The following is a 14,650-nucleotide window of genomic DNA, read 5'->3' as shown; positions in this document are numbered from 1 at the left end:
TCTACTGAGTAGTGAGTCTATAGCGGAGTGATTCTGCTCACTAGGAGACACGTAGGCAGGAAGCTGCTAGAGCTGATCTTCGCGCTCTTAGGACAAGCATCCTTGCTCAAAATGTTCTCACAGTGTTATAATATACCAGCAAGAACAGTTCTCACAGTGTTATATTATACCAGCAAGAACAGTTCTCACAGTGTTATAATACACCAGCAAGAACAGTTCTCACAGTGTTATAATATACCAGCAAGAACAGTTCTCACAGTGTTATATTATACCAGCAGGAACAGTTCTTTGGAGCACACTGTAGACTCTCTATGAACTTCTTGCTTAAAAAGTCTTTATTAGGAAGAGAAATATATATTTAAACGGTACCCGGTGTACCACAGGTGTACAGCGGTGTACCACAGATATACAGCGGTGTACCACAGGTATACAGCGGTGTACCACAGGTGTACAGCGGTGTACCACAGATATACAGCGGTGTACCACAGGTATACAGCGGTGTACCAGAGGTGTACAGCGGTGTACCACAGGTGTACAGCCGTGTACCACCGATGTACAGCGGTGTACTACAGGTGTACAGCGGTGTACCACAGGTGTACAGCGGTATACCACAGGTGTACAGCCGTGTACCACAGGTGTTAAGCCGTGTACCACCGGTGTACTGGTCACCACCATACACCACCAGTGTACAACCCTTCACCACCATACACCACCAGTGTACAACCCCTCACCACCATACACCACCAGTGTACACCCCCTCAGCACCATACACCACCAGTGTACAACCCCTCACCACCATACACCACCAGTGTACACCCCCTCAGCACCATACACCACCAGTGTACACCCCCTCAGCACCATACACCACCAGTGTACAACCCTTCACCACCATACACCACCAGTGTACAACCCCTCACCACCAGTGTACAACCCCTCACCACCAGTGTATAACCCCTCACCACCATACACCACCGGTGTACAACCCCTCACCACCATACACCACCGGTGTACAACCCGGCACTAAGCTAGGGGTCCACCAGGCAGCACCATAACTGAGGATCACTGTCCATAGGGGAGGCGGAGACGGTATGCAGATCGCAGGCAGCGTGGCGGTGATCACAGGGGCAGCCCGGGGCCTGGGCCGAGCCTTCACCGAGGCGCTCCTGGCCAGGGGAGCTAAGGTCAGTGTCCACCACTCATGCATTCTTCTATTTGGCTTACCAACTGTGCTTGAGGCAAAGTTACATTTTTGCTGTGTCTGCTAGACTCGTTTTTTCAGGTTTCTGAATTGGGTAGGGCAGTGTGGGGTGTTTGGGTTGCAGGCAGGGTAAGGTAATGTTGGGGAGGAGCTGTGGATTGGTTGCCGGGCAGGAGAGTATTGAGTTTGGGTTTTGGATAAATGAAGAGGGGAGGGGGAGAGGGACTTGGATATTTAGACTTGGGTTGGGGGAGCTCTTAGGTAGGATATGGTGGGTTTAGTTCCAGAACCCACAAGGTTCCTGTGAGTAAAGCACAGAAAAAATTAAATGGAGGGGTATGGGGGGAGGGAGTGCTGAGATTACATGATAAGATCATATAAAATGAACCTTTGGTCCTGTGTCAAAATAATTTTTTACCTTGAACTCACATCATGAAATTCTTGGCATACAGTTTTTGTTAGTTTTTAATTTATTATGCACCCCATACCCATCCTTTTTTCAGGGATATTCCTGCGTGGGCCCTAAGCCTCTAGCTGTCCCACTAAGTGTTCCTTGTTTCTGTTTTACTTAGGTGGAATATGAGTATTTTTGACTCGTATGGTCACTTCAGTAAGATTTTGTCTCATGTGTTTAACAACTTCTGCTCTGATGAATCTATGTTGAAATCTTAATGGGTTTGTAACTGTGCACTGTGTTAGATAATGTTCCGGTGGTCTGTTGTGGTTATAACTGTGCACTGTGTTAGATAATATTCCTGTGGTCTGTTGTGGCTGTAACTGTGCACTATTAGATAATGTTCCAGTGGTCTGTCGGGTATTTCTCCACAATGCTGACATTTCCTCTCATCTTCCGGAACCTGTAAGTCTATTTCTCATGCACATGGGTATCTCTGCCTGATGCGATGAAAGTGTACTTCTGTTATTCTACTTCTCCCTTTCATCAAAATAAATGGTTCGTAGTTGGTTGAATTCTTGTACCAACCCGCAGATCCTGATGTTGCAACTACTGTGTTGTGGTTAATGTGCATCTTTTGCATTGCTCTGTTTCTAATTAGTTTCTTAATCTGTTATAGACTCTGTGGTATGTAAATGTCTACATTTCTTCTTTTAGTTGCAAGTTTTGCAGCTTCGTCTGCAATGTCATTTCCAAATCTTCCCACATGACTTGGCACCCAGTTGATAAGTACCCGTCGGCCTTGACGTTTGAGTGTTTGCATTAATGATATGACGTTTGTGATCAGATGGATGTTGTCACGTATGTGTTCTTGATGCAGGTTTCAATGGTAGTTCGGAATCTGTATATATAACATGTTGTCGGTGCTCAGCAAGAGCATGTTCCAAAGCCTTTTGAATGGCTAGCATCTCTGTTTTTTAAAGTTGAACACCCATTTGCGAGTCTCCAACTATTTACAGAGTTTCTTGCCTTAACTGCAGCTCCGGTTTCTTAATTGTGCTTGCTGGTCTACTGATCCATCTCTGTGGGTGGTGATTGAAAAGGCACATAATGAGGCACATATTGGGTTCAGAATTAAATCCCAAAATACATTTAACTAAGTACAATACCGTCTTGATAAGGTAGTTACATATTTTGACGTATATATAGCAACAATATTTCTTCAGCCCGTCCTCCTAAGGTTTCACCTTCCAAACCATGTTTTTAGTAGTCATAATTTAGAACATAAAAACACTGAAAATGTGCGCATTCCCGAACTAATTATCATCGGCCCAGGTGGATCAGGAGAGTTAACACAGCCTCGTGTACACAAGGTGCATTACTAGCTGTATATATTGAGAACAGACAAATCCCGGTAAATCTTTCGTATAAATTAATTAAGCAGTGTAAAAGGTCGATTCGCATAGAAAAGGAGATCACGAAGAAGATGGATATTCACTTTGTGAGTTGATCTTTCCTTGTGACGAGGTGGTGTTGAGGCCGTGTGGGCGGCGGTGTGGTGTTGAGACCGTGTGGGCGGCGGTGTGGTGTTGAGATCGTGTGGGCTGTGGGAACCGACCTGTGAGATTTATATTTATTTAATTTATATGAATTTATATAGAATTTATATTTACGTTAATTTGTATACTTCGATAGCAATTTGTATGATGATAAGTGGACTGTATTTCTGCAATAATCTCACAAATCGATCCTCTGCACATTAGGGGGGGGTTTATATTGAATTTATATATATGCAGCCAATCAAACTACAGTATTAGACTACATACATTGAAGAGGTTCCTTATCTTATTTGTACAGCAGGCCTTAGTCCACCAGGTATAACTAGGGTGTAGACACCAAATTTTCCTCGTGTGAGGTGGCTTCCATCACCCTGGTAACTGATGCACAAAGCATGCTTCCTTGTCTTGACCTGTCAAAAAGGCGCTAGCTGTAAAGCCAGAATCCTAATATATGACAGCTATATCAGAGAAAACACTGTACAAGGAACCATAAAGACCTAGGCTGAATTACCTTGTTTGAGTCGATCATTCGTGTTCTAACCGGTGCGCCCTATCTACTGACATTAATGGCCAAAAATGATTAGATAAACGGGTTTCGGAAAGACACTTCCCTTGAGATTGATGACAGCGTGTTGATGATGGCAGATCACTACTCTGATCTTCCATAACACTTCGTCCAAGAGAATTTATAGGAGCCGAATTTGCTCCACGACTCTGTGGTCTTAACCAATAACAATGGCTGACCACTCCCTCCTCACTGACGCTACTGGCCTACATTGTCCAGATGACAGTAAGTGATAGAAGGGTCACATTTACTCTATTTTAATTCTGATAATTAAGTTAATTTATATGAGATGTTTTTATGATGGTAAAGTCCAAAGACTAATGTATTTAAGAATAATTCCCACCATAATAGGTGGTGAATTTATAATAGTATGTGGTAATGATATCCCATTTTCTATAGACGGAAATTCCACTACAAGTTACATTTTCTATGGGTTAACTTGTTTATACAACACAGCAATATTATCTGCCTGTATGATATTATTAAATGGTGTCGGATTTTCTGACATAATTCCCCAGGGGGCTGCTCACGGGTCGAAATCCTATTTAGAACAGACGAACACCGATACTCCTCCTTCAGATTATTAGATTAATTTGATGTTAGTAGTTAGTAATCACACATTTGTGCGTCTGTTCGTACAGGACGGATGTCCCGTACTAGAGTTGCAAATGTTAGAAGTCTAATGCGATTTCATTTCCCTGTTAACTCTAGAAAGGCTAAAATTCAAGCCTAATTACATATTATTTAACCCAGAAGACTGAATGTGATCAAGTATTACAGTCAAGTATGATTCAGGGACTGCAGTGAGATCAGTGACATTAGATATAACTTGAAGTTTGTTCAGGTAACTGGTCACTGATATATAAACACTGAGGCCCATGGAATACATCTTGATTAAATAATAAATGTATCAAATCAGTCATCAGATTTATTGGGGTTTAATTTAGTTAATTGATTCAGAAGATTGAATAGCTCATCATTAAAGTAAAGTATGGTTCTGAGACTGCAGTGGGTTCAGTGACATTGGTCGCAGTGACTTGTAGCTGTTTAGGCTACTGTTCACTGATTTGCCACTGAGGCCTCATGAACTCATCTTCAGCTTTAAATGATGATACTAACATCAACATCTGTTACTATAGTCAGCTGACAAATTTAGATTTCTACTAGTATTGTTTATCTGCAGCCATAGGTCTCCTCAGGCTTGATACTGGGCCTGAGAGTAATTTACCTCCTGCAGAATTTAACATGGTTATGCCCTGATATTTAGTAGGGCTACCGATGAATCGATGGCAATAGTCTGTCCCAACAAGGAGACCGAAGTCGGTGAGGTGATCAGACTTAATATTATCTGCCAATTTTATTCCTCTATTTCTCAGGAATTTGGCTGTTGCTCTCAGACCTTGAACTTGTAGGTCTACTGGTATTTTGTCCACCACAATGGCTTGTACTCTACAGACGTACCTGCCTAAACGTACTGATGGTTGTACCACCTGGTAGACTTGAGGTCCTGCATCTGTTACAAACCCTGAGATATTGAATGACATCTGGGCTACAGGCCTTAATTGTAGTTCATCTGCCAACTTTTTAGTGACATATGTTCTCTGGGACCCTTGGTCAAACAACCCACGGGTATGGACCTTGGCCCTCTTATTCTGGATGGTAATTTGGGCAGTAGGCAAAGTCGTATTACCTTTAGACTTCGCCGATTGGACACTCTTTGTTGGTTGCACCTTGCAGTACTGTACAGTGGTGGGAATGCTATCTTCCACCTTGGGTCTTGAATACGTTAATTTCGTATATTTGCACAGTGCTGCATGGTGCCTACCTCTTCTACACCTGTTACAGGTGTTGAATTGGGTATCACAATAGTCTATGTTGTGTGACTTGAGACACCTTGAACATCTCCCTAATTCCTGGAGTCGCTCAATACGAGTGTCTCTGGTTGGATAATTAGCACAACAGTATGTTGAATGTTTCCTTTTGCAGAACATACATGTCCCCCAGCCTACTGCACGTTTGGAAGTTACCGGTTTGGGTGAACTAGTAACAGTAGGCTTGGAGGATTCTGCTGCATTGCCAGATTTTCTGCAACTTGATGCGAGTGTAATTGACTGATGTTTATTTGGGGTAGTTATTTTACCCTTTAATTGACTATTATTTTCTATTACTGAAGGCTTTAACTTCCTCATTTGCACGTCGTTTGTTTATGATGGAATGTAAACCTTCAGTGATGTCCTGTACTGTCAGGTCTTATATACTGTGGGTTGGTTGGTGTAGTCGTCGTTGATCCTCCTCTACGGACAACCCAACCCACAACTCGGTAGAGTGCTTATACTAGGAGATCACCCTTGGCGCTTCTGGCTCTTGGAGAGGGGCTCAACGTCACACGTTTAGGGGATGCGGCTCCAACATTTAGCCTCGTTGTCACGTGCACACACCCACTCGAGCCGCTGTGACTCCCCCACTCTCTCCTTAGGTGATATGATCTCCTCAATCCCCTTTTTGACTTATTAGTATTACCTTTTACCCTGTCCACGGCAGTGGTTCTTGGTTCTTTCTCTCTCTCTCTCCTTCTTTACTACCTCCTGGGAAGCCTCACTAGGACGAGGGCAAACACCAGCAAATTGGGATACATTTACTGGACAAAGCACATACACGATACATACACACATATAATAATAATGAATCCTATACTCTATAATATCACAATCAGGTTGCACTCCAACACCATCAGAACTCTATTATCAGCTTATCAAGTGGTATCCTATCTCATGGTTCACCACCTGATACTATCAACCTCCTCAAGTTGATCAAGTCTACATACACTGTTGCACCATCAGCAAGATAACATATATATACAGAAAATCAGCATTTGAATGCAATAACATATACCAGTATAAATGTTCATTGATACTTCAGTATAAAAAAACTCCTTGACGTAAGAATGCCAACAGTCACTCACCTCTCACTGCGTCTTGCACGCTAATGACAACCAAACACTATCAACTCCCTATAAGTAATCCACCAGAACTTCCCCTTCCACCTCTGGAAGTTCACTACCCTAATATCCTTAGGTTCTTCCGGGCTTCACTACCAGGATCCTCTGCAGCTCCTCCAGGCTGCTATCATGAAGTTTCCTTGAGCAACTACGGTGCTTCACCCTTCTGCTAGGGTCCTCCACAGCTCTCTTGGCTGCTACACCATGAAGTTTCCCCGAGCAAGTATGGTGCTTCTCCACCTCTACAGAAGCACGTGACACTCCTCTTCACTGCTGCTTCTCCTCACAGCTCGAGGTCCTCTGCTCCACTACCTTGGAGTCTCATCAGCTACTTCATCTGCTGGCTTCGAAGTTCTCAGCAACTTCTTCCCCAAAGACAAACCTGCAACCCATCGACGTTCCAATAAAATGTTCCCCTTTAACACATAAACAAAAATAACCACACAATATGCTTGCCTCAAACCTCTATCTGTCCTCTACATACAGTGAGAGTGGACTCCCCCGTTTTGGGCGGGTCCATACTCCACCTCGCCTGGCGGCGGTCCTCACTCGCTGGGAGGGTCTTCCTCCATCCGGAGCCGGGCTCCCTCAGTCGTCCGCCAGCGCTCAGAGGGGGCGGACGTCGCTCCGTGTTCCTCCCTCTCCACTCTCTTATTTCAGGCTTTCTGCCTTATTAAAACATGTCTAACTTATAAATAAACATCGCTACTGTCGCTGGGCACACGACCAAACTACAAGCGATCACTATGAACTGGCGTATATCGTGCTTACCACAGATTAATTGGTCGAGGGCGCTTTCCCTCTGACGGCGTCTGGTCAGGGCGCTCCCACGGCCCACAATAATGCTTCTGGCCGGCTTGATACTCTCTTCTTCGACCAGGACTTGAGACCACAACGTTCCCAGCTCAGTTCCACAGCTGGCACGTCTGCACACTTCTCTTCTCTTAGAGATATATCACTAGGGGTTCCCTTCTGACGGGAGCTCAACGGAGCGCGGCTTCCCCCTGCGATGTCTGGCACTCAAGTGAGGTCAAGGTCCTCCGGAAGCGAGCCTCACGCCTCCAGCAAAATGTCCACATCTCCTAGCCAGTCATTTATCTGTTTTCTTCTTCATTGCCCATAATCTTAAACTGTTATACATATCCAAGCAACTATTTTACATATGCGTTATCACCTCAATATTCGCTAGACCTTCTAATCAGGTCAGGCTTGACGAATAACTCTCAAGGAGGGAGACTCGTTTCTCCTGCAGGCTGAGATCATAACACAGGATGGTGTTATGTTGATGTGCATATAATTCATCTAGTATATCGCTGGACAATTTTCGTTGAAAGACTACTTTGGTCATCCATTCACTAGTAGTTATATCAACCTTAAGACTGAATGTTCTTAGTAGTGACTCAAACTCCATGCTGAAGGATTGTAATGAGTCAGCAGTCTGATCAGGTTGAGGTAAATCCAGCAATTGTAGTACTAGATGTATGACAGTTTTCTCATTGCCAGCATTATCCCTAGGAAGCTGGACTGGGAAATTAGTGCTGTCACTATTTTCATTTACATTTTCTACTACTGGTTCAGCTTCACCTCTAGCTTGGAGGCATGTTAACTTAGTAGCCTCAGGTATTGGGTTTTCAGAATCCACAGAGACTGTGGATAAATTGTCTGAGAACTGCTTAATTTCTGGTGGTATAATATTGGGTGAAGCTGTAGTGGGTGAAGCTTTACCCTTGTTGATTAAAGGATCTAATCTGGCTTGACATTTATTCTCAAAAAGATCCAGATCATCCATAACATTATCTACTTTATTTGATGTACTGGCTAATTGTTCTGATTCAATTATCCTGTGTAAATGTTCCAACCTGCCTTGAGTTTCTTCTTCATATTGTGCTAGGTCAGACAGCAATGGTTCCACATCTTCAACTACTATGTCGTCGTCGTCGTGGACTTGATTTTGGTAAGATTTCCTATTTGCTTTCAATATATGCAATTGGGTTTGAATCTGTAACAGTGGTATTTTCAACCGACGATAATTAATTACAGGCTCATATAACAACTGTTCATATTGGTCGAGATCTCTTGTCAGTTGACGTTTACTTGCTACTAAAGCACGCTTTGCTTCCTGTGGATTAGTCATGGTGACTTCTTAATTGGACACCACTGGCTCATAAATTGTGAGCAAGTACTGATGGTAGCCTAGGCTAAAATTCTGCACTCACTAGGCGATAATCCTACCTCTACTAGAGGTTAGCACTTAAAATTAATACACATTATATATATACAATCATACAAACTAATGATTTGAGTGATAAACCAGTGTCATGGAAGTACCTTTAGGTTAGCTCTTCTATATCACCCTAGGATGGTATAGACACTAATTAATCACTCAAAGGTGTAATGATCATAAGTAAATTATTATATACACAGCTCAACTTGAGTTGATAAAATTTACACCCAAAATAGGGTCTGCACCATTCATTAATGGTGCTAGGTTGTTTAATATAGTACAACTAGACTATGGTAATGGGACTAGGATGAACAATAAATAGTTCAACTAGCCAATGGTAATATCCTACCCTGTTGTGGGTTGGCAATTAGTAAATATTATATTGTGAACACTAGGCAATATATTAAATAATTCTCTATTTTGGAGAAATAATATACACAATTATTGATAATAGCCTCTATGAAACTTCTAATATTATCAAGAAGTATTAAATATTATTAGTGACCTCGCGAAATAAACTCCACAAAATTCGTAGATAATCTCTAGCGAAATTTGACACCACACAAATGTGAACAATCCGTGAACAATCTCGCGAAGACACAGCCACTAATTTGGCTGGCTTCAATATTAGCGCTGTCATTTCACGGAATAACATGCCACCAAATTTGTGGGTGACCATATGAAACCGCTGATGAGGCTGAAATGAACTGAGGGGGGCTCCTGAGCTCGCACGAGGCAACGCCGCTGTCTTTGACTGCTGGCTTTGTATAAATCACACTGCACTAGTATATTTAATGAATCCATTGGTTAACTGGTTCATCCGGTACTAAGATGACCAAATAATCTGTAATCTGACTCGAAGATGAAAAATAATGTGGGTTCATAGGACCAATAATCTGTCATCCGGTTCGAAGATGACCAAATAATGTGGGAACCGACCTGTGAGATTTATATTTATTTAATTTATATGAATTTATATAGAATTTATATTTACGTTAATTTGTATACTTCGATAGCAATTTGTATGATGATAAGTGGACTGTATTTCTGCAATAATCTCACAAATCGATCCTCTGCACATTAGGGGGGGTTTATATTGAATTTATATATATGCAGCCAATTAAACTACAGTATTAGACTACATACATTGAAGAGGTTCCTTATCTTATTTGTACAGCAGGCCTTAGTCCACCAGGTATAACTAGGGTGTAGACACCAAATTTTCCTCGTGTGAGGTGGCTTCCATCACCCTGGTAACTGATGCACAAAGCATGCTTCCTCGTCTTGACCTGTCAAAAGGGCGCTAGCTGTAAAGCCAGAATCCTAATATATGACAGCTACATCAGAGAAAACACTGTACAAGGAACCATAAAGACCTAGGCTTAATTACCTTGTTTGAGTCGATCATTCGTGTTCTAACTGGTACGCCCTATCTACTGACATTAATGGCCAAAAATGATTAGATAAACGGGTTTCGGAAAGACACTTCCCTTGAGATTGATGACAGCGTGTTGATGATGGCAGATCACTACTCTGATCTTCCATAACACTTCGTCCAAGAGAATTTATAGGAGCCGAATTTGCTCCACGACTCTGTGGTCTTAACCAATAACAATGGCTGACCACTCCCTCCTCACTGACGCTACTGGCCTACATTGTCCAGATGACAGTAAGTGATAGAAGGGTCACATTTACTCTATTTTAATTCTGATAATTAAGTTAATTTATATGAGATGTTTTTATGATGGTAAAGTCCAAAGACTAATGTATTTAAGAATAATTCCCACCATAATAGGTGGTGAATTTATAATAGTATGTGGTAATGATATCCCATTTTCTATAGACGGAAACTCCACTACAAGTTACATTTTCTATGGGTTAACTTGTTTATACAACACAGCAATATTATTTGCCTGTATGATATTATTAATTGGTGTCCGATTTTCCGACATGGGCGGCGGTCTGGTGTTGAGACCGTGTGGGTGGCAGTCTGGTGTTGAGACCATGTGGGTGGCGGTCTGGTGTTGAGACCGTGTGGGCGGCAGTCTGGTGTTGAGACCGTGTGGGCGGCGGTCTGGTGTTGAGACCGTGTGGGCGGCAGTCTGGTGTTGAGACCGTGTGGGCGGCGATGTGGTGTTGAGACCGTGTGGGCGGCGGTGTGGTGTTGAGACCGTGTGGGCGGCGGTCTGGTGTTGAGACCGTGTGGGCGGCAGTCTGGTGTTGAGACCGTGTGGGCGGCAGTGTGGTGTTGAGACCGTGTGGGTGGCGGTGTGGTGTTGAGACCGTGTGGGCGGCAGTCTGGTGTTGAGACCGTGTGGGCGGCAGTGTGGTGTTGAGACCGTGTGGGCGGCAGTGTGGTGTTGAGACCGTGTGGGCGGCGGTGTGGTGTTGAGACCATGTGGGCGGCGGTCTGGTGTTGAGACCGTGTGGGCGGCGGTCTGGTGTTGAGACCGTGTGGGCGTCGGTCTGGTGTTGAGACCGTGTGGGCGGCGGTGTGGTGTTGAGACCGTGTGGGCGGCGGTCTGGTGTTGAGACCGTGTGGGCGGCGGTCTGGTGTTGAGACCGTGTGGGCGGCGGTGTGGTGTTGAGACTGTGTGGGCGGCAGTCTGGTGTTGAGACCGTGTGGGTGGCGGTGTGGTGTTGAGACCGTGTGGGTGGCGGTGTGGTGTTGAGACCGTGTGGGCGGCGGTCTGGTGTTGAGACCGTGTGGGCGGCGGTGTGGTGTTGAGACCGTGTGGGCGGCGGTCTGGTGTTGAGACCGTGTGGGCGGCGGTCTGGTGTTGAGGACCGTGTAGGCGGCGGTGTGGTGTTGAGACCGTGTGGGCGGCGGTGTGGTGTTGAGACCGTGTGGGCGGCGGTCTGGTGTTGAGACCGTGTGGGCGGCGGTCTGGTGTTGAGGACCGTGTAGGCGGCGGTGTGGTGTTGAGACCGTGTGGGCGGCGGTGTGGTGTTGAGACCGTGTGGGCGGCGGTCTGGTGTTGAGACCGTGTGGGCGGCAGTCTGGTGTTGAGACCGTGTGGGCGGCGGTCTGGTGTTGAGACCGTGTGGGCGGCGGTCTGGTGTTGAGACCGTGTGGGCGGCGGTGTGGTGTTGAGACCGTGTGGGCGGCGGTCTGGTGTTGAGACCGTGTGGGCGGCGGTCTGGTGTTGAGGACCGTGTGGGTGGCGGTGTGGTGTTGAGACCGTGTGGGCGGCGGTCTGGTGTTGAGACCGTGTGGGCGGCGGTGTGGTGTTGAGACCGTGTGGGCGGCGGTCTGGTGTTGAGACCGTGTGGGCGGCGGTCTGGTGTTGAGGACCGTGTAGGCGGCGGTGTGGTGTTTAGGGGGAGGAGGGAGCCCTGGTGGGGGCGGAGGGAGCCCTGGTGGGGCGGAGGGAGCCCTGGTGGGGCGGAGGGAGCCCTGGTGGGGGCGGAGGGGGTGCTGGTGAGCAGTGGAAATGGGCCCAACTCGCTGCAATTGTTTTTCTTATGCAATTTCGGGTCTTGAAGTGGGTAGAATATAGTTGTGCATTAACTGGCTGTTGATTGCTTTTGTTGACTTTTTGAAGTGTGTATATAGTGCCTCGCTGATTTCGAGCCTCCTGATGTCTCTGTATTTATCGATGATTTCTGTGTTGCTTATTAAGATTTCTCTGGTGATGGTCTGTTTGTGAGAAGAGATTCTATGTTCCTTGATGGAGCCCTCTTGTTTGTGCATATTTAATCGCCAAGAAAGAGACGTTGTTGCCTTGCCTATATACTGAGTTCTTTAGGCGGTCATGTGAAGGCATAGACGACTTTGGTTTCCTTCAGGGCGTTCTGTAAAATTAGGATCGTGAACACCTGCCAGCTGATGTAAGTAGGCGGGTAGAGTGTCCTTTACAAGGTCGTCGGATGCCGATGAGGACAGGAAGGCTGGTACAGTGATTTGCGTTGCTGTTCGAACTCCGAGGCCTCAAGTCTTACGGGAAGAGAGGCTTGTTTCCACTGTAGGTCATCAAGAGAGTGGTTGAGGGCTTTTTCTTGCATTGATTTCAGTAACCGGTCATACTCACCTTGTTTTTGGCTACTGTAGGATGGTGAACACCTCAGAAAGTAGGTTAACCTGGGGAGGGACAGACATCTGGTGATGAGGTAGAGTGCATCATGAGCCTCAATATCCTCAATCCTCCCATCCATCCTCTTAACGTCACCGGTTTTCTTATCAAGGACCTCATAGATGGCTTTCAACCCCAGGGGAGCTCCAGGAGTGTGCTGTCTTAAGGTTTAGTTATATATATATATTTGGCAGAAGACCTTCTATTCTCTCTACGATCCCCTGGTTGGAACATATTATTTCACATTTAGAAGGGTTAAGGGTGAGGCCTAAAACTGCACCTTGCTCCTGGATTTTTCTGATGTCCTCCAGGAGGGAGTCTTGGGAACCAGCTAGGGTACCATCATCCAAGAACCAGATGTTAAGCTCACTGGACAGGACCCCGGTGACTTGTTTGATAACTAAGCAGAAAAGGAGAGGAGCAAGGGGGTCACTCTGTTGGACGCCTTCTCGCGAGTCAATTTCATATTCGGCAATAAGTAGCTTTAGATCCATACTGTAGCATGACTGTACAAAAGGGTAGAGGGAAGGGAAATGACGATGAACCGCACGGAGAACAGCGTCCCTCCGCACCAAACTGAAGGTATTTTTTAAATCTTGCTTGATAAGGAAGTTTTCGTCTGTGATGTTGGCGATGAAGGCTCGAGCTGCATGGACTGCCGCCTCGCACCCTTGTGGAATGCCGAATCCGAGCTGTTTTGGCTTCAGCATGTTGGTCACTGCCTCACTAACTGTTTTTGCAGTTGCCTTTGCGACAATATACCAGAGAGAATTGCCCACAGCTATCGGCCTGATCCCTCCACCCTTTTTCTTTAGAGCACAGAGAGATGCTCCAAAAAAGATAGGTCTTATGGTCTCTGGTATGTTGCCAGCTAGACATGTGTTGGTGAATCTCGTTCCGCATATATATATATATATATATATATATATATATATATATATATATATATATATATATATATATATATATATATATATATATATATATATATATATATATATATTAGTATATTTTGGTAGCAGTCTTTCCTGTAGACATATATTATTAAATATGACCGAAAAAGTAAGATTAATAATTCTAACACGAATTTTCTCAATCTTTCGTACATTTCGTTTCACTGTTGGAGGTAAATCAAAAATCAATTCTCCAAAATTCATTTTTATTTCTAGTCTGACGCGACACAAGCGCGTTTCGTAAAACTTATTACATTTTCAAAGACTTTAGTTCACAAATACACAACTGAATAGAACTTACTCATCTCCGATTTTATATCTACATTTGAGTGAGGTGGAAGGGGTGATGTGGCATTAACACAAGACAGAACAAGATGTGGTATTAATAGGGTATTAATTTCATCAACACAAGACAGAACAAGAGTATTAATAGGGTATTAATTTCATCAACACAAGACAGAACACGAAACAATGGATATTGAATAGAAGTGTTTTTTGTAGAAAGCCTATTGGTCCATATTTCTTGATGCTTCTATATTGGAGCGGAGTCTTGAGGTGGGTAGAATATAGTTGTGCAATAATTGGCTGTTGATTGCTGGTGTTGACTTCTTGATGTGTAGTGCCTCGCAAACGTCAAGCCGCCTGCTATCGCTGTATCTATCGATGATTTCTGTGTTGTTTACTAG

At 44.5% G+C, this 14,650-nt stretch overlaps 1 protein-coding gene across 4 annotated transcripts in view; it reads left to right on the top strand.

Moving 5' to 3' along the window:
• The window catches only part of LOC123760576 (15-hydroxyprostaglandin dehydrogenase [NAD(+)]), a 154,126-nt gene that overhangs the window by 48,525 nt on the left and 90,951 nt on the right, over positions 1-14,650 (top strand). For all 4 annotated transcript variants that reach the window (XM_045746259.2, XM_045746260.2, XM_069328378.1 and 1 more), the window contains one exon: positions 1,073-1,181. In XM_045746259.2, the coding sequence (XP_045602215.1) occupies positions 1,073-1,181 (109 nt within the window). The remainder of the gene's footprint in view (positions 1-1,072; positions 1,182-14,650) is intronic.

Source organism: Procambarus clarkii, chromosome 21, assembly GCF_040958095.1.
Source record: "Procambarus clarkii isolate CNS0578487 chromosome 21, FALCON_Pclarkii_2.0, whole genome shotgun sequence".
NCBI classification, from domain to species: Eukaryota; Metazoa; Arthropoda; class Malacostraca; order Decapoda; family Cambaridae; genus Procambarus; species Procambarus clarkii.
This window is presented reverse-complemented; position numbering and strand designations above follow the sequence as displayed.